Source organism: Polypterus senegalus, chromosome 18, assembly GCF_016835505.1.
Source record: "Polypterus senegalus isolate Bchr_013 chromosome 18, ASM1683550v1, whole genome shotgun sequence".
NCBI classification, from domain to species: Eukaryota; Metazoa; Chordata; class Cladistia; order Polypteriformes; family Polypteridae; genus Polypterus; species Polypterus senegalus.
Genome location: NC_053171.1, coordinates 32,786,631 through 32,807,707, shown reverse-complemented (window position 1 = coordinate 32,807,707; position 21,077 = coordinate 32,786,631). Strand labels below are relative to the sequence as shown.

General features: G+C 38.5%; 2 protein-coding genes across 3 annotated transcripts in view; one reads left to right on the top strand and one right to left on the bottom strand.

Annotated features, from left to right (window-relative positions):
• The window catches only part of LOC120518290 (rho guanine nucleotide exchange factor 33), a 44,637-nt gene extending 30,596 nt beyond the window's left edge, over positions 1-14,041 (top strand). For both annotated transcript variants that reach the window (XM_039740994.1, XM_039740993.1), the window contains exons 9-16: positions 1,055-1,193; positions 2,842-2,943; positions 3,084-3,158; positions 3,629-3,774; positions 4,332-4,478; positions 7,711-8,455; positions 12,759-12,862; positions 13,766-14,041. In XM_039740994.1, coding sequence (XP_039596928.1) covers positions 1,055-1,193; positions 2,842-2,943; positions 3,084-3,158; positions 3,629-3,774; positions 4,332-4,478; positions 7,711-8,455; positions 12,759-12,862; positions 13,766-13,913 — 1,606 coding nt within the window. In that variant the 3' untranslated portion in view covers positions 13,914-14,041. The remainder of the gene's footprint in view (positions 1-1,054; positions 1,194-2,841; positions 2,944-3,083; positions 3,159-3,628; positions 3,775-4,331; positions 4,479-7,710; positions 8,456-12,758; positions 12,863-13,765) is intronic.
• A 1,963-nt stretch (positions 14,042-16,004) lies between these two features.
• The window catches only part of sos2 (son of sevenless homolog 2 (Drosophila)), a 107,781-nt gene continuing 102,708 nt past the window's right edge, over positions 16,005-21,077 (bottom strand). Inside the window, exons 21-23 of the mRNA XM_039740992.1 lie at positions 20,879-20,920; positions 20,482-20,591; positions 16,005-18,206 (exon numbers count right to left, since the gene is read on the bottom strand). Coding sequence (XP_039596926.1) covers positions 17,700-18,206; positions 20,482-20,591; positions 20,879-20,920 — 659 coding nt within the window. The 3' untranslated portion in view covers positions 16,005-17,699. The remainder of the gene's footprint in view (positions 18,207-20,481; positions 20,592-20,878; positions 20,921-21,077) is intronic.

Genomic DNA, 21,077 nt, shown 5'->3' with positions numbered 1-21,077 from the left:
GTTTAATTCACGCCACCCAAACCCAAAAGATGATAGCAGTAGCAATTTTGTTTATAATTCCAGCAACTTGTGCCCACTGTCACCACCTTAGGGAGAATGGAGGCTGACAAAGGGGACAACACGCTGAGTGAATTCCTAGGTAGAGAAAAATGGTGACGTGACCCAGATTCACTTGTATTCACAAGTATTTACTAAAGGGATGTGCACTACGAAGCTCAAAGAAAGTTCCTTGACAACCCAGAAGCTCAACTAGCCAGTATGGCGGGTTAAACGGGCAAATTTGAAAACTCTGCTTAACAAGAGAACTGCAAAAACACATTTTCATTGTGGCCTCTTTTAAAACGCGCCAGTATCATTCCATTAAGAAAAAAAAAAAAAAATCTAAAGTCTGCAGTTAAGATCCGCCTAACCTGCAAAAATCAAAAATGGTTTATGTATATATGCTTAGATTTCAAGTGCTTAGGATAAAAGCACATGGTTAATGAGGAATTTACCAAGAGAAATTAGCAAAATAATATCATTAGGAACTTACCAATGACTAATTAAATAGTGAATTTGAAGTGAATTGGTTCAAGTGCTTTAAGGGATTTAACATTAAAGAATGAGGGGAAAAAACATCATAGAGCAATAGGTTACCTGGTTTTATATCTCAGCCTTCTTCATTCTGACCAAAAAAACACAAGACATTTTATCTCATGTCACTTAGTAACACTGTGTTGCCTGAAGATCCAGGTCTGGAACTTGGATGTTGTTGCTTTTACAGAGTTTGGAGTAAACCTTGGTCAGAGTGCTCACATGAAATGATGTTTCTTAAGGTTATGAGGATTACTTTCACAGGAGTCTGACTGCAGTGAGGTTTAGTATAACTTTTTAGTCTCATTCACGTTCTGATATAATTGCATTAGCACTCCTTTACAAAGGCCCCCACCAAAACCCTTCTGTGATCTATTAATGGATTTAGTTGTTTTTGGCAAAACACAAATCAAAACTGGCCTCTACTGCCAGCCCTTAATCGCAGATTGCATTTCATCCTCTTTTCATTTCTTTCCAACAGTGATGTGTTCCTTGCCTGCTTATATCAATTATCACAGCACCACAAACTGCTGAGAAACACGCTTGAGAGCAGGATCTTCAGCCACAGGTGGCAAGGAATTGTGGGAGATACTCTTGCCCAACTAACCAACAGAGATGATGTAAGAATTTTTGAATGACAGTTTCCTATGGTTTAAAAATCCTTAAAGATAAAGGTAAAGCTATTTTTACAATAGATGTAGACTTACAGCCAGAGGGTAAAGTCCCAAATTACACTTTTGATTTATTGTATGGGTCTCTGTGAGTAGTTTCTAAAAATGCAAGTAGCACATTATTTTATTATACATATGTTCTACACTTTCTGGAAATTATAAACATAAAGCAATCTATTCAAAATTTAAGCTAAATAGATTTTCTGAATTTAAATTATATTCTTACACCGCCATTCTAAAGTAAAAGTGAAACCAAAGGAAGGAAGTTTTTTTCCCATATTCGGCTTGACTGTTTGTTAGATTAACTGGCAATTCTAAATTGGCCCAGTGAGAGTGTGGACTGGCACCTCGTTTAGGGTTGGTTGTTGCCTTCCTCAACTTGGGATAGGCTTTGGCATCTTGACTTTGAGTTGGATTACACACATTTGAGAAATTCTGCATTTGTTTTTCACGTACAGAGGAAGCATCAAGTTTAACCATCCAATTATTTCTAGTCCACTACTCCAGTTAAGGTCATGGTAGCTCAGCAGCATGAAAGTTTCAGCTCAATTGACTACATGGTGCTGGAATGGCAGTGAATTTGGAATTGATATATCTAGGTTGCCTCAATTAGAAGGCCTTCTTTAACTTATTAGGTGGTATAGTATGGAAGAGGGGGAATGATAAAAAAAAAAGAACAAAACACATCCGACAAACAAGAGGACACTATTCACTCTATCAAGCTGATTTGGGTAGCTAAGTTATCCTAGTATCTCATCCAGATATTTTTTTTTTTTTAAGTTGTCAAGATATCTCTTTCAATTACATGACTTCCCCTTAATTTACTATTGAACTGAAAGAGTGCTTCTCGGTCATTTTATCAGTGTCTTTGAGAATTTTAAAAACGTTGGCTTAAGTCTCTGTATAGTTATACCTGCTCAAAACGAAGGAAATTAAACCCCCAGCCTGTTAAGAGTGTGACATGTCCTGTAGACCTGCGGTGTATTTGGTTGCTCTTCTCTGCACAAGGTTATGGAGCTTCCATGTCTTTTTATTGTGATGTAGCAAATCAAACTGCATACAGCAGTCTGGATGTAGCCTCACTAGTGCATTCTACAATTTGAGCATCACATGCATTGATTTATATTGAACAGTTTTTGGAGCATAAGATTGTATTTCAATTAATTGCTTACGCCCATTTCTTAGTCAATAAAAAAAAAATGATAGAAACCTCTAAAATCCCTACCTATTTTTTCCTTAAACATTTCTTTAGCATGTATGTAGCACTTTGCAATTGTCTAAATTTAATTGCATTTTCCAAGTGTTATACTGTTTTGAAGTCTAACAAGTTTTTTTGGGATTATTTCTGCTCCCTTCTTGGCTAGGGCTGTCTCTCCAATTTTGGTGTCATCTTTGAACATCAAACGTTTGCTGATCATTTCAGACTCTGCATTATTTAGATAAATTAGAAGGAGTAGTGGTCTAAGCACAGCGCACCCTCAACACCCTTTAGAATACGACGACGAGATAAATGGATTAGTAGGGTAGTTTTGTATAAGTGGGTTATAACTGCATATTTAATAGATACATGCACCATTTTTATCTCTTTATTTTTCAGGGTAATTTTCTGGACATCTATTTGACATATTTCAGAATTTTCCCATCATTCCACTCATTGTTCTGTTTGTCAAGGGATCAAAATTACGGATCATTTACCCAGGTAAGACATGGCTTGTAATTTCTATGCTTCAGTAGGAGTTTTTGGGTGGGCATTCTTCTGGTTGCACTTGCCTGGGCCTATGAGGAGTAGCCCAGTGTTCAATTATTATTATTATTTGTTTTTGTCTTTCCTCGCTCTAGTGCAAACAAAAGCAGCTGGAAAGCCTGATGTCGGCTCCTCTCTCTAGGATTTCCTCATATCTGTCACATGTTCAGGTAATTTAGTGTTCAGTACAGATATGTCATATGGTTAGCCTGACACACTTTACTATTTGCTAAAGTCTATGCCAGATTCTGACAGCGTGTAAATTATAAAGTAAGATGGAGTCCCATTAAGGGGTTATTATCTTATTTTATTTATAGTTATTTAAAAGTTTCTTTTTGATGCTGCTATATTTGTTGCAGTGACTGATGAATACAAGAATTAAGACAACCCTGGTAAAATTGAAAGCATATTTATGTAGATGTTTTGCAGTTTAAAAGTACATTGTATATAATTATATAACTTTTTCCACATTTATTACATTTGCATTACAAAACACAGAATATTTATTGAAATGTATAATTTCTCAAACAGAATGATTGCCTTTCTTATTATAATCACTGAGTGCTAAATAGATAACACAAAATTGCTACGAATGATTCAATGCTTTAAAAAAAAAAAAAATCTTCCCACTTATTGATAGAATATATCTAGATGGACACACAATGAGCACCCTGACCACTATTTTTTGGGCCTGAGTGAGAAGAGACTTCAGGAGTTTCTCCGCTGTTCTCACATCTTCCTGAAGGAAGCCAACAGCCAATTTAACCAGCGGCTCACGGAGGGCAGGTTAGTTTCTGATTTAACTTCTACATCATTACTCTTAAATCTGATTTTTAAGAGCAAAATGTTCAGATTCTGTAAATAATCATTGGACACTTCTGCTGACCATCATTTTTATTGTGATGTCGTAAATTCCATGTCATTATAGCCAAAATATTTTAGGTAAAAAAAAAAAAAATCTCCAGAAAGCATTCATGTGCTATCCTCAGATTTTCACATTTTATTATGTTGCAAATTCACATTAGCATTTGTGTACAGGACAGCCATACTAATGTGACTGAAGCAGTATTGAAACAATTTAGAAATGGGCATGCAAATAAGCCAAGATAATCTAAAATTGCAATCAAGAATAAATGACAAAACTATTGAAATCTAATAAAATGCTGCAGCACATTATGACCCATATCATATGTTAATTAAAAGGCAGAAAGACTCTTTGCACTACAGAAGCAGACTGTGTGTTATTTTAATACAACTGTTGATTTTTATTTTCCGAGTTTAATTCTTTTGTTACCTATAGGATGTTTGATAGTTTCCTGTCTGCTCTCTTTCTGGAATTTCAGCCATGCTTCTCTGGAATCAGCAAGCCCCTCTCCACCAAGTCACAGCAGCTTAGATATAAGTCACAGCCTAAGCAGCTGCACTACTAGGGACAGTGGGGTCGTGTGTGAAGATGGGGGCAGCAGAGCCATATCTGAGGTGATCTCCCGGTAAGTTTTATATACTTTCATTTATCTAATTTATGCAGCATGGAAAAACTCATCCTCAGCTAACCACAATCAGATGTGCAGCATTTTTTCCTGCAATATTTAGAGTAATGGGTTAGTTTACACATTCATTTTCCAAACTCAGTCAAAATGATAAGTGGTGAATTGCAACACAGGCAACATCTCGCCTTTGCCTTGGGACACTGTGCATCAAGAAATGCAGGAATATCACCAACAAAGAATCACTTTAGTGAAAATTAACATTAACTTGAGGAAGGTCCAGACTAGAGGACTGTCTAAAGATTGAATTTTTTCAGAAGCTATATAGTAATATACCTTGACAGGTGAGCCCCTGTATCAGACGCTCATGCTGTAATCAGACCTTTTACAGATGGCAAATATTACAACAATTATTTCATAATTTTATTTTATAAACATTGTGAGTGCACACATTAAAAGTATAATTAGCCCAGGATAAATGGAAAGATGATGACAAGAACAAAAGATCCGGAGCGAGGATAAACATAAGGTAGAAATAATTCAAAACTGACCAGCCTGGACCGCTTTTTAAACTGAAAGACCTATTACATCTCATGGCAAGTTACAGTAATTCAGGTATTGTGGCATTTGGGGTATTGCGGAGAAATGGCTGAAACCTCCTACTGTAATAATATTTCAGATGCTATTTAATGGTGAACAGATTATATCTGATACGATTAGATGGAGTGGAAAGGAGTCTGGAGGGTTATGTGAATATGAGGAGCTAAAAAAGTGAGCACATAAATGTGCAATCCAGACTCTGAAATACATTCCATGTTGCTGATTAGGAGGAGGTTGAATCACCCTGTTGATGCTCATTTTTAATCTCGGAAACAGAAATAATTCATGCCTATGTGAACACACTAAAGGCAAGTCATTCTGAGCGCTGCTGTCTTCAGCCAGGCAACTTTTTTTAAAAAATGCCTTTAAATGTAAACTTGTGGTTTACATTTGACTGTCTTGCTGCTGCCTACAAGCCTGTTATTGACAGAAGCAGCTCTTCATTATCCAAGCCAGACGTTCTTATGTGTGTTTGTTGATTATAATATCTATACATAATTATACTATGCTGTACATACATACATTTTCTTCTGCTTTTGAACTTCTGTAAAGTTTTCATTTCCCCTTGGAAACAAAGTGTATCTAATCTAATTAAATAAATCCTATTTATGATTGGTTGGGATGGACTGGTTGCATTTAACTGTATCACGCAGTCAGTATCAAGGAAGTAGGGTCAATTTAAAATCCCTAACCCACTTGCTGAGCACATTTTTGCGACGATATAGAACCTGTTGGGACACAGAAACTGTCGGGACAAAGTCCATATGGACAGTGAACAGGCTAGGGTTCAGCCACACTACCTGTAAAACACTGGTTCCAGACCAGTGTTTCCAGTAAACATCAAGGGGAGCTGCAAGATTGATGAAGGTAATTATATAATTGTAACAAATTACTGAAATCATTAAAAATCAAGCCACATAATTTGTGTCAAACTTTATCGCAGGACTAGAACTGCCACACGGGTCTTTGTTTTGGTTTTATTCAAAAGACATTACCTACAGCAGTTAATGACAATTATTTTTCATAAAGACCCTCTTTAAAGTGCAATTCATGTACAGATTGTATGTATTTTATCTGGACTACATTTATACTGGCCATTACAATAGTCTATATTGCCCATATCATGTCCAGAAAAATATCAGGTGGGCTCCTAAAATATGAACAGCAGTTTGGGGTTTAGTGATTGCTCATGTTTATCTGTGCCTGCAGGTAGTATCTAATGACCCAAGAAGAAAAATGAAAAGAAGGTGACACACCACACTGACATAAAGAACTTTATTGTTTTACCGTAAAGGGAAAGATGCGAGTGTCTCATGAAGGACATTGTAGATGGACTTTATGCTTGTCCCTGCTACTGCTCAGTCCACTTTTAAAGCTGCACAGGTGTCAGGGTTGGCTGTCCATCTGTGGCTTATCTGACTGATGCTACTGCCCTAGGCAGTGTTTTAGTCTTTTTTAATGACTTGACTGTGGTACATGGAGCACAAAAATCTCATTTGCATTTCCTTTCATGTTAAATGTTTTGGGGAATGATGGGAATGTTCTGTGGCTGAATCCAGAGGATGACAAAGTAGTACAGTAGCTTACGTTATGCAGAAAAAAACATCTGCAGTGACTAATTCTATATTTTAAGTTACCTTTTATTTTTATTTTCAGAAACACTTGATCATTTTACGCTTAACTAGACACGTGACCTGTCAAAGACAGGTAATAGAATACATTTTACAGTATTTGATATTTCTTGCCCTATAGTACCTTCCAGGCCTTTTCTCAGTATCCACATGCACCCAAACCTCTCGACTGACGTTCCTTCTGTTGGTCACCTGCTCCTCAGACTGTCATTATTTTTGTAGTGCTTTGCTCAACAATATCTGCTTTTATCTCGTACTTTGCGTATTTCAAGACAACTCTTAGTGTGCTCGACAGTACCTGATTTGCACTACCTTGAAGTGACATGTGCCTCCTGTGCTTTTACTTCTCCTCGTAGGACTGACACTTGCACTCTCTCTTGCAATCGCATTGCCAAAGCCAAACTGACTAATTAGATGGCTCACAGGAACTGGACACACTCACACTGCCTTTGGTGTTTTATTAAATAGTAGATTTAAAAAGTAATGCTGAAACACAGAGTGAGTACTGAGCAGATTTTGTTGTTATCAAAAGTCTGCAGTAACAAACTCTACACTTAGGTAATTACTGATTACTCATTTATTTATTTGTGGCATGCTTAAGAAATTCAAGCACTAGTAAAATAACTTATTTTAAGGCTGTTTCTTAAGTGGCTTGTCAATGGTGGTGTACATTTTTAAAAACACAAGTGGGGTAATTGCAGTATAAGCAAGAAAGCTTACACTAATGAATAGTAAGTTCAAAAACAAGCACCTTTGTCAAGATTACAGCCAAACTACAAAAGGGTAATAAATATCATGGCCTGTGTAGGAGGCCCAAACACATCCTCATGACACATTGGGGGACCCTGGAGGAATACAGGTTGAGAACCACTGCTCTTGGATATTTACGGTAGGACCACAAAACAAGGTGTTTCTGTGCAGACGACAACAACATAAACACAGAGCATATAAACAGTATGAGTCTAGAGAATGTCATCTTGGTACTTTCTTTTTTTTTTCTTTAGCCTTGAAAAACTAACCCATGATCCCATGCACCACGCAGAGAAGCTCACAAAATGGCCAAGTGACCCATATTCCCTAGGAAATGAACAGAAGTTTTCCAGCCTTAATGATAACAATAAAGAACTAAAAGCTATCCGGGACCCTGAAACTGTGCCTTATGAGGACTATTCAACTTCCCACCACAGCAAGAAGAAATTCAATCATGGTCCATTACGGAAAGTAAGCCAGGCAGACCAAGATGGTGAATCTGTACTCAACAGATCAGAGAAAATGTCACTAATGAACTGGGAGACGAACTGTGACACAGACATAGATGGGGATGATTTATGTGAAGTTTCGGTTTTCGATTATCATTCTGTTTCCTCTTCTGAATCCAGCAGTGAAATGACAAATGTTCGGAAACACGGACCTACAAAGCTTGAAGAAAAATCAGGCATACTAGGAGAAGGTGATGCAACCGATGAAGAAGCACCACCTGTGTTAATAAAACCCACCCCAAGACGGATTAAGTATCCTCTGGGAAGAAGTTCTCAAAGGCCTGGGACCCTGCCTCCCTGTGGCGTGGTCACTGATAGGAGAAAGTGTAACACAGGCACACCACACAGGCTTGAAACAGCACAATGCCAAACAGAGGGGCTCACTCCTGAGCCTAGTCAAGAGAAGCACTTAGGGACTACAATCTCAAGCGCTTTCCCGGATATAGTTGCTTTAACATCAAACTGCTGCTCCCCATGGGAGGAAAAACAGGTAGGTGAGGTGGAAGTAAATCATCAGTGACTTGAAAGGGGGATCATGAGGTTTAGCTAACACGGCCTCTGGAGTCTGTCACGTCAGTAATCCAACCTGTATACTTGTGCATGAAAAATTGGACAAAAGTGAAGGGAAGAATCAAACTAAAACTCCAGACTTAACACTGAACCCATCGTTCATACTGAGCACCATCCCAAAATACACTGCAGGACAGGTACGTACATTTTAGTGCAATTTTGCATTGTGTTGCATGGGAAGCTTAACACTAGAATTACCAGAGCCTACGAAAAAACACGTAGGTCCGTCCACCTTAAATCACTTCTTAAAACCGTTCTCACCTCTCCGCCAGTGTCTTTTGTTAATCTAAATGTGCTGATAAAAGAAAAGCTGCAAGTAGCCGGCTATTCCATCCCCCCAACGACTTAGAACGTGCACAAACTTCTCCCAACTCATGCCTTGATTGATTATCTGGGAGTGAAGTGGAGTTTTAGAGTGAAAATAATAGATCCTTATTCACGTGTGTTCCGTTTCTACAGTAATCCGTGTAAACACATTTTTAAAACAGAAACGTTTTTCATATTGTAGTAGTAAATGACAAAATGTAAGCATAAACTAATGTATGAAGCCTGAAGTCCAAATATCAAACACTTTCACAAAAGGTACAAATATAACAGAACAAGCATGCTTTTATTCAAAAATATAACTGCAGAAAAAGCCGCCTTAGCATGCCACATTGACATACACTTACTACAGCTGTCACGGTAGCGTAATGGTATCAGCCGCTGACTAGTATTCAAAAGGTCATGAGTTCGATCCCACACATTTCAGTTTTGAGAAGTAAACTGCTCTTATTCTTACTATTTTAGAATAAAAACATGCATTTGATTTCAGTGTGTAACAGCCGATGTAATTTATGATACTTGTAAAGGTTAGGTTTTTTTTTTTATTCACTTTTCATTCTCTCAGTCGTGTTCAGGATCCTTCCCTATCCCCCCCATCTGAGAATGCTGTTTTCACATAAAGCGTACTTGTGACTGCATTCTCGTACTAATGCTTGCGAACTGAAGTGCCTGTGTGCACTTTTCATGGCATTACACGACTATTTTTTTGAGCATGCCCATGTCGCTCAAACACAGGAACATATGTTGGTGTACAAGTTTAACAAAACAAGTGCACTTTTATTCTAGACTATAAGTGAAGAAAAAATAAAGTAAGTTACAGTAGGCGGTTGATACGACAGCTTGCGTGGTGCAATGCTAAGAACTGCTGATTTCCGATCTGTGCTATATAAAATCATCACATTCAAATATTAACAATTCCCACACACCCTTCCTACATTCACGACATGTGTACTTGTTGCAGTGTACACATCTCTCTGTGCTATGGTTCCTATTACACTGAATGAGCACCTGACATTGTACTTTCTTCCCTATATAAATAACATTCGAGTATAGCGCGTCTCCAAATAAATCACATTCGAGCTATAGCGCGTCTCCAAATAAATCACATTTGAGTTATAGCCCGTCTTTATGTGAAAACAGCATTGTCAGGTGGAGATCATGAACGCGACTGAGAGAATGGAACTGAATTAAAAAAAAAAGCTAACCTTTACAATTATCATGCATTTACACTGGCTCTTACAGACTGACTGAAATCAAATGTATGTTTTTATTCTAAAATAGTTCAGTACATGCAATATTATTTGAAAACAAACAGCGTCAGATCTGAGAATTCCCTGTAATTTGCAGCTCTATTCATTATCTCAAAACACCACGCACATTCACAGTAATTCCCAGTTATGTCCACCACTCACACCCACAACCATACAGAAGTGATCCCACATCAGAGAATTTCCAGTTCCTACATAAATTCACACCCGATCTGACGCTGTTCATTTTCAAATAATATTGCATTAGTGCGATGATGTTTTTACATATATTGTCCCTCTTTCAGGTGTGTAATAGAAACCACAGCATAGAGAGAAGTGTGTACATTGCTTCTTACAGGAAAAGGCAATGGAAAAAGTGCACTTGAATAAAAGTGCACTTTTGTTATACTTTTACACCAACATATGTTCCTGTGTTTGAGTGACACGGGCAGATGGGGAGTGTCTGATGATTGCATATAGCACCGAAGTTACTGCTCTTTACCATTCTCTCCTCTGCATGTCCTGGAGTAAAAAAGAAACAGCATACAGCAACATGCGGGGACTGGCAGGAACACTCAATAAAACTGAATAAAAAGAAAATCAAGCGACGGTGAGATACGAAGAAGGCAGCTTCGCCAGTGTTTGTGTGTCAGAAACCTATGGGGGTGGGGGGGTGCGTTAGTATGCATTGTGGTACACTGCAGAGCTATAGCGCGTCTTTATGTGAAAACAGCCGTGTCAGATGGGGTTGTATGGATTGATTCTGAACGCGACAAAGAGAATGAAAAGTGAATAAAAATAAAAAAAAAAAAACAAAGCTAACCTTTATAAGGATCATAAATTACACCGGCTGTTACAGACTGAAATCAAATGTATGCTTTTGTTCTAAAATTGTAAGACTAAGAGCAGTTTACTTCTCAAAACAGAATAGTGCAGAATCGAACTCGCAACGTTTTGAATCCCAGTCAGTAGCCGAATGTATTGCGCCACAGAGGCGATCGCAATTAGTCGTTGTCAATGTCACATGTTAAGGCGGCTTTTTTTTTTCTGCAGCTATATTTTTGAATAAAAGCTCAATTGTTGTCTTATATTTGTACCTTTTGTGAAAATATTTTGATATTTGGACTTCAGGCTTCATACATTATATAGTTTACGCCTACATTTTGTCAACTGCTACTAGAATATAAAAAACATTTCTGTTTTAACAACGTGTTTACACAGATTACTGTAGAAACGGAACAGACGTGAAATGCGTGTGTTCCAAATAACGATCTATTATTTCCACTCTAAAACTCCACTTCACTTCCAGATACTCAATGAAGGCATGGGCTTGGAGAAGTTCGTGCACGTTCTAAATTGGGGGGGGTAATGGAATAGCCGGCTGCTTCTAGCTTCTCTTTATCAGCACATTTAGAAGACAAAGGACGCTGGCGGAGAGGTGTGAAGGGATTTAAGAAGCGATTTAAGGTGGGACGGATTTACGAGTTTTTTCGTAGGCTCTGGTAATTCTAGTGTTAAATGAGTTGCCAAGGGTCACATCGCCAGTGAATGCAGTGTAGCCCCTTAAATAGGCCTCAAAGACTACACATTGTGAATTACTAAGAAAACAACCTGCACACTTGGAGTAGCAAGAAGTATGCAAAGAGAGCATCTCCTCCTCCTCAGTCACTGGCCTGGTAAAAGCTCTCTCTCTCTCTAACACAATATACAAATATTTACGCATAAAAGATTTTGCCCAGCTTGAAGTTTGGCACAGCATCAAGCCCCAGGTACAAAGTCCATATTATCTGATTTCCTCTTTGATATTACACATTTTCAGTAAATGGGTAAAACTGGACACTTTTTTTCTTTTAGGCACTATTAGTATTATAAATGTAGCAAGTTGGTGGTATAAACAGCAGTGGTGCCTTTGATTTCAAACACAAGTGCTTCCCTTTTTGGATATTTCATGATTATTTAGTTTCTGCCAGAGGTCCCCGCTTTTTGCTTTTTCCACAGTTAAGCCAGCTGACATGGCAACATATCTTTGAAGTACAAGACAGACTGGAATCTCATTTATATTGTGCCCACAAATTCTTGCTGTTAGTCTCAAGGTAGACATCTCCATTATTAAGCAGATCAGAAGAAAACAGATTGGTGGGACTGTGCTACAAAGACTCTCTCATTAAAATACCAGTTACAGTATTGTCCGATCCCATGAGCTTTGGTTAATATGCTGTTTATCCACCAAATAGTAGTACACAGTACACTATTCAAATATTATCAATTGAAATACCTGAGATAAAATTCAAATGGTGTGCAGAAACCCCATGTTTCAAGTCTGCCATTTCAACTGAGTTGCAGAGATCCAAAGTCTCACCCCACAATGTCAAGCCCTGACATAGGGACCAAGGCTGGTCAGACAATACTGTAAGTTAACAGCAGAGATGAGACATAGAACTGCGTACCCAGAAAAACCTCCAGTAGACACAGAAAGAGCAAACTTATGCCAAAAGTGAAATGTTGTGGATCACATTCAGACCACCCGAGACACACAGAAGTCACACTTGCCACTTTGATGATACTTAAAGGGCTACTAGCATATTGAAGTTTAAGAACTCGCGGTGTGTTCTGGGTAGATGCTTTACCATTTCTAAATCCTCTTCCACTTAGGATTCTGCAGCAGCATGTGGCTACAACGGGCAGGTCAGACTGAAGGACCCCAAGTGGGCACAACATGGTGAAAAAGACATGATTAAGATCAGTGCAAACTGCAGGTATGACCCTTTGCAGGGGGGATACAGTAAGAACCTCTCAATGTGGACCCTATTATTTGGCAATTTTCCATGTATTAAGCAAAATAGCAATTTCTTATTATCATACTACTGTATATAGTACATTCCATAGCAGTTGGGTTCAAAGACTACAGGGTTTGAAATAAAATAAATATGAATATCTGTATTGCACTTTAAAATAAAGAGATAAATGAAATAGTTATTTCCAAAAACTACTGTATGCATAGTACTTAAATTATTAAATAAAACCATCACCTGAATTTGGACTAAATAGCAGTTTATGATTGGAAGGAAATTATGAAGTACATACTACACGATATTGATAGGATCACCTTTACCAAAAACAGGTGATAAGACGACCAGAAGCACCATGCAGGGGATTGAGGATACACATTAGACTAAGATCTGTGCTTGTAATTCATGGTTGCACAGCTGAAAAATCACATATCTGCATGTTGGAAAGCACAGTGAATATGATCTATAATGAAAAGAACACTGTCCATACTGACCCTTGCAGATTTTCCCAATTCATATCATACTGCAGTTTCTGGCCTCATTAGACCTTTATCATAAACTGCAGGTTTTAATCAGTTTACTGAGAGTATAACATTTTATGTTTAACACAACACTCTAAGCTTTAAATAACATGGACAGCACAACTATTAAAAAGTCTTATTCTGTCAAAGACAAATGTAAGAGGCTTACTTTGAACCTTGATGTTCTGTGCTGGTCAAGGAGTACAACAGCACAAATGGAGCCACATCTAAGTCAAACAGCCACGAATTTGACATTTGAAAGGCTATGTGACAATCAGTCTTCTCAGATTAATGCTCTCACACCAGTAATGTCTCCATACTGACCAACTCCTCTTGTTTTTTTCCACAGATCAGTGTCAGAATTCAAGCTTGTGAATATCCAATCACGTGCGCTAGAGGACCGATCCTTGAAAATAAAACATGAGAACTTAAAGTTACAAATAAAAAACTCTCAAATTGAATGTGACGATGCAAGTGACCCATGTAGCACTGTGTAGCATTCAGTATGACCTATTTGAAGGTTTGTCACCTTAATGCATGTTTATGTTTTACCAATCTATTGTTTTTGCTCATTATGTAATGGAAATTGTTTTCTCAATCACAAAGATAAAATTATTAACATTAATTGGGAGTACCTTCATATTCCTTTAACATATCATTGTTGTTAAAAGCAAAGATAAACCTTCTCACATTTAATATACTCAAGATACATCTCATCCTTAAAATTCTGCACCACTGTCCTCAACCTACTGGAGACAAAGAAGAAATTCACTTTCAGACTTACACTTTTTTGAACATTCTGAACAATTTTAATGAGAACTAGACATTCAGCTCAATAAAGTAGAGTACTGAAAGTACCTAAAATCCTCCCATCTACCACGGTACGATTGACTTTTGTGTCTCCTTGGTTCCCTGTTTAAAGAAAAAGTTTTTAATGCTTGTGTCAAACTTGCTCTTCACTGTTTTACAGTCATCAGCAGACTTAGCCAGCTTTTTTTTTTTAAATATATTCTTACCAAGGTGACTTCCTTACAGTATGTCAAAAATGTAGCAGCCCCAGCACTGATCCCTGAAGGGCGTCACACAAGTTGTAATGCACACACATACATACATATACAGTTTACTGTTAGAGTTTTGCACCTGCACAACACAGTTACAAAAGCACAATACTTCACAATTGAACCCTTTGTGTCTTCCTCTCCTTCCACCTCCAGCAACCTTTGTCCTCAACCTCCCAATTCCAGCTCCTGGAGCAGTGGCAGGCAGCTCCTTTTAATTAATCTCAGGAAGTACTTCCGGTGTCAAAGGCCTGGCCTGGGAGCAATTCCACAGGAGAATCACAAAGTAGGGCTCCCCAGTCTTTGCAGCACATCCTGGCGGCACTTAACAGGGCTGAGTCAATAACTCCCATGATGCCTTGTAGGAAACTATGGTGCTGCCAGAAACCCAGGGGGTCTGCAATCTATCAATCCAAGGGAGATAATGCCCTGAGCAAACTGTCTCCGCTGGTCTTTCCAAAGCGGAGGCCTCCCGGCAGGGTATGGGCCCCAGCCATCCCTCACAAAACTATATATGCACATACACACGTTGTATGTATATATGACATAGCAGCAATAGAAACTGTACAGAGGGTCAGGATGAAAGGGCCTGCCCTTTTCTGACATGCTAGCTGAATTCAGTCTCATCTGTTTTGAGGAGGAGAGATTATTTAGGGATCTTGAACATATCTTAACAAATGTTTAAAGCAATCAGTAAGCTATAGTGGCTCGCTTATTTGGAGAAATGCCAGAAATTTGGGGGATGTACCTTCAGGACACAGATTAAAATGATTTCAAAGAAAGTTGTGAGGCAATTAGGACAAAATTACTGAATTGAGAAAATGAATACTTGCGTCTGAATAAGCAGTTAGTGCTGACTCAGATAAAATAAAAATAAATAACTGGATGAGATATGTGCCCCCATCAACTAACTAAAAGTACATGGTAAAGTCAAAATGTATTTTCTTTTGTAAAATTTATACTATTTAAATTACCACCTATCATAACTCCAATTCTGCCTTTAGTATGTGTGGATGTGTAACTCCTAATGGCAGCAGAAAATCTGTGCAGGTCAAACACACTCTTAGTAACCTCCAAATTATCACTTGTACTTCAACTGGAGACATGGAATTAAAGCTATGTACAGAATTCAAATCATAAAAAAGAAAAAAAGTCAAAACTATTTAAAACGCTAGTTCATTTTTAACAGTCATAGTACATTTACTGAAAAGTCTTCTAAGTTTAAGACATACTGGTAGACACACCACAACACAATGCATTATTTATTCATGTTCCACTCTCATTAGGAATATTTAAAAATTACCCAGTTCAGCTATGGATGACGAGATTTCAGGGAATGAGTGGATTTGGTGCAATCTATGGTATTGCTCAGAAATCCCGCCTTTCATTTGCAGAGTGTCAGTCCTAAAGAAGATATGCAAAGTGAAATGTGCTGCGACAACTTGGAACAGCAAAGCACAGTTTCAGCAGTCACACCCATGGAATACAGTGGTAAATGGGCTTATGGGACACATAAAAGTTGGGTAAATAGAGCAGGTAATACATGTTTTTATTTGTACATTTAATTAATGTATTTACAAAATATGAATAGTGGACATTAGGAGTGTATCACTTTTTTCTAAATGTTTACTTAGGCAAATACGTTTAGACACTTGAAACAGAAAAGGCACATCTGAATAAGATGCCAGCGCTCGTCCTCCTGTAAAGTCCATCTCCACTCTGAATGCTTTTCAGATATTGAGGAGGTTAAAGTTACCTGGAGGTTGTTAGTACTAGTGCACTTGTTTTAGATTACTTAAATTGAAAACTCCAAAGTTTAAGCAGCTTTGTTTTGATTCTCAAAAAAAAAAAAAAAAATCCGTAGTGTACATTTACCAGGTGGTTTAAGACATCATGGCTCAAGGAGCCAATTAAAACCAAAGAATGGATCCTCAGATGTCCATAATAAAGTCATGGTTAAAATACAAGACTTGACTCCAAAGTTATTAAAAACATCCTCTCAGATGTAACGCTGAAAAACGTGATGTCTCTGTTTGAGGCGAAGTGAGGAGAGTCCCAAGAAGATCCTTCTTGCAATGGTTCAGTGCAACATCATGTCCCAATTTTAACACTTGCTATGATACAATAATAAGTGCAAAAGTATCGAGGATGAGGAGGAGGAGGAGGCCTCTCCAGATCTCTGCATCTTTACTGGACTATAGGTGAATGATCCATCATTGCCTCCTACTGCATCAGTAATATGACACTAGCCTGCAGCAGTGTGTAAGAAGCTGCAAGTGCATTTTCAATGTTTTCTGCCTGACCCCGAAGGCCTTTTTAAATAAAGGGGGGAAAAGAAAAGTGCCTTTACTGGAGAAAAATGGTCTGCCTAGGCAGCAGGTCTGCAAATGCTGCAGGATGCTAATGCTCACCGATTATTTCTTGATGCACTGGTCTACCTGCTCTCTAACCTTACTTGATCTTTCAATTCTATGTTCCCTGAAAGTAAAGTAAAATTATAATGGCTATTACCCTGCAGCTGTGTAGGAACAATAGCCTAGTCTGCACCACAGATACTGCTTTGGCTCCAAACAGAGCAGGAATTTGGAGATTGGCTCTTATTATTGAAAACAAACTTTTGTTTGAGTGCACCTATAATTCAAATTTGAATAACTAAAACACACCTCACTTGACTGACACAAGTCAGAGGTGCTCCCTGGGGCTGCAGAAAGTGAGGCTTGCAGTAGCAGATATTTGTCTGCCAAGTATGCTCCTGGTTAAGTAATGAAATATCACCTATGTGTCTTGAACAAAGGACCACCAACTCCAACTGCCGAAATGGGAGACGCTAACACAGGTGATTTCCAGATGTACAATATGTCACCTTATCTCAGAGCTACCTGTCACAGGCTGGCATTGTTATGTTGCTGGCACGGCAGGTTTAGAAAGAAGGCAGAACTACTGATCCCCTGAGAGGTTGGGATGAGACATTGCTGCCAGAAGAGAATGAAGTCAAAGCTAGCATGGAAAGAAGCCACGCCAAAAACAGTTGCCGTTGAGTCGAGTAGCTTTGTACCTCAATCCTCCAAAACAGCCTTTTAAGAATGGGTCAGCACAAGTCAAGGCCTGCTAGAAATAGCGTTTTGATTCAGTCAGTCAAGTGTTCCTTCTTTCTCCAGTGCATGTTCAGGAGGTAATGAATTCACACACCCCCTCCACCAAGTGAATGTCAGGTAACAAACAAAACTACTGGTTAGAATCTGCATTTTCCATCACTGTGAGTCTGTGTAAAGGCGGGTGGGACAGCTCCCTTTTGTAGGTCTTTGGAGGGAGTTTTGGAAGCTGTGGGCTCGAGTTCTGCCTGGGAGGCACTGGTGGTGCTGTGGCCTGCAAAAATGGCTGAGACAGTAGATTGTGGCTGGCACTCAGAGGGCAGCAGCGACGTGGCACTCTGGGTGAAGGTGTACCTGGAGGAGTATTTGGAGAGCCTGGTGTGCTGTGATTGAACTCCCAATGGACACGGCCCACAGGGGACTGCTGTAAATTGGGGGGATAGTTTATAAAGATCTCTGGAGGGCGAACAGGAACTGGAGGTGGAGACTCCGGAATTGGGTCTCTAGGAGGCAGTGGAGGTGGACTTGGAAGTGGGCCGTCACTTGGACCATTGAAGGTGGGCACTCTGGGTTGGATCCTTGGCAGAGATGGTGGCAGCCTTGGCGGGATGGCTGGTGGGCTTTCAGAACTGAAACTCGTCTAAAAGGAAAAGCATTAAACACTTTAAAATGAGTCAACTATTGTTAGCAAACTACATTTATATTAAAATAAGTTTTTATTTTTTGCCTATTTAACCCAATCAAGACGCACAGAGGTTGATCCCGGACTCATCCACAGTCAAATGAAAACCATGGATCCACATTAATTTTCAGAATACAGCCTCTTTATGGATATTTGTAGTTAAAACAATTTGCTCCAATTCATATTCTATGTTGTAACTACTCAGCCTAAAGTGAACAAAAAATGGATGAAAAAGTCGCTTTGTGGTATATCTCTCTGCAGACTAAATCATATGGAAGAAATAACTCTGATTATAAAATAAAATTAAATGAAACAAATTGAGCTGCTTTGCTTTCAAAATTTTAAACTAATGCCTATTTATAAAGATGCTTCTGATTCTGGCACCAAAAAGAAACACTGAAGGAGGTCATATTTTCAAAATGAGTCATCTGCAGGGATTACCAAAACACAAAGTAATTATTACCACTAAAAAGGATATTTCATAGTATCAGCATGTTTCAAAGTTTTCTAGATAAATGTTTTTTTAATGCATTGAGCCAAAAGCACAACCAATGCTTTAAACATTCACAGGCCAGGCTGAAAAAAATACCTATGCGATCGTGTACATTTACAGTAGTAGCTGTTAGGAACTCCTCTGTCATCAAAGTCTCCACCAAACATCCACTGCAGCTGTTACTCAGACTTGAAGTTTAGGTTATTCCTCCTTATAAAAGAGTCTCTCTCTCTCTTTTCAGTGACATTTCTGCAGTTCCTTGCTTGATCAGCTCTGTTCAGGTCAAAACCCAGCATCCCCTTTGGGTTGAGGTCTCTGCTGAACACAAATGTTCTCCTGCTACACCACTGAACTACTCAAGTCGGTGTCTTTTTGCAACTTCATTTCATGCAACTGTCCACTGTGCTGCACAATTTTAGAAACAATTTTCAGCTCTTTGTTACCTCAATAATAGTAAACTGTCAAGGCCCTGACATACAAAAGTGACCTTTAACTGTTACATTTCCTCCACAATGCTTCTTGACTGGAGTGAAGTTTTCAGTGTGCAGTTTATTTGTCCCTTCCAATACATTATTGCACACGTCTGCTGAAGAGGTCTTTTGGAGAGCAGTGGTGTCCTCCATGCTCCCTTTCCATGATGACTGGTGTTTTGTTGCATTCATACACTGTCAGATATGTGGTAAATTCAAGTTTCTGATTCAGATATTCCACGTTAACGCAATGCAATCTAGGAGCTATAAGTTAGACAATTTGGGAAAAAAATACACCCAAAATATTCAAAGTTGTGATGCAACCCTAACCTTTTATCTTAGTCAACTAAACAGTATAAAAATCGGCCAGAAATGCCCTTTTTTTGGTCAAAATGCATTTGTAGCAAAGTGATATCAGTGTTTTGCCCTTTATTTTCATGAAAAATAACATTTATCTTTAAGTGCTTTTGTGGTGGATCAAGTAACAAAATCAATAGCAACCACATGTTTATCCAAATTGTCCGATCGGAAAACCTGAAGAACACACTGAAGTGGAAAGTTGAAACATCACAACTCGGAGCTCCAAATAGTCCAACAGCATGAGAACGCAGCACTCGTCTTACACTCAATATATAAACAAAGACTTTGGAAAGTTCAAGAGTTTTCCGCAGGGCCTCTGCAACTACAGCACAATTCTTTCTCACTTCCTTTACCACTCCACACTGCACTCTTGCTGTAATCTTTGCAGGCCACCAGTAGCAACAGTAATGAAGATTCTAGGTTTGACTGACTGCAGACTGATGAACCCACACTTTTAGAAATGCTTTTGCATCTTTTCTAGCTTTACATATCTTAACAAGTCTAATCCTGAAGTGCTTGGATATTTCTTTTTTGTCATGGCATGGCTCACTTGAAGAGATTCTGCTTGGAGGAATTTGGGGAAAGCAACCAAACTTCATCTTACTGATTTGAATACCTGACTTCGGGTAGCTTTTGGAAAAGCCATTTGCCTGGAGGTTCACAAACTTTTTCAAGCCTGTACTGTGAATGTTTAAACAATGTGTTGAATACCGAGAAGTAGTGGTAGTACAATTGTTTGAATGTTATTAGTATAAGCAGATTGTTTTGGTTTATCATTGTGACTTAGCCGAATATCAGACCACAATAATCAAAAACAAACACTACCTATTAGAAATTGTAGCCCAAATCCAAAGTTCAGGTGTATCGGGCATTGATGTACAGAGAAAATCCAATCAGGTTAAACTGGTACCTTATTGGGATAGTCCCCAGAGACCTCTTTTCGACGAGGAGGTAGTGGAGGAGGCTTCATTGGCTCTTCACTCAGCCATTGCAGACTGCCATACAGGCCTGGATGAGACTCTGTAGGGAAGTGAAGAATTGCAGAATACTTTTAAGACATAATTTCATCAATTCTACAATACAAAAGAATGCACAATACAATGATAGGAGGCCAGTGAAATACAATGCTAAACATACTACAGTTAAAGTAAGAAATAACAAAACTTCATTTTTGTTTTTAAATTGTGAGGAATCTTCTCTCCTCACTTGGATGGATGGATGGATAGATAGATATATAGATAACAATGGTAAAAGTGAGAAAACACAATTACATTAGTCAAGCATAAAATGTTGGCTTCAACACTTACTTGAAGATGGCAAAATGACTGGGGCAAAAATACTGTTGTTGCCTACGAAATAATAAAAGAGGTTCATTTTATTACTACCAGCAAGTTTAAAACCCTTAAGCAAACAAAGTTTCTGAAACACAGCATGATTAAACCTTTCTAACCATTTTTGATTAAACTGCCATATTAAGAGTCTCCTAAAATGGAAAAGTATAACATA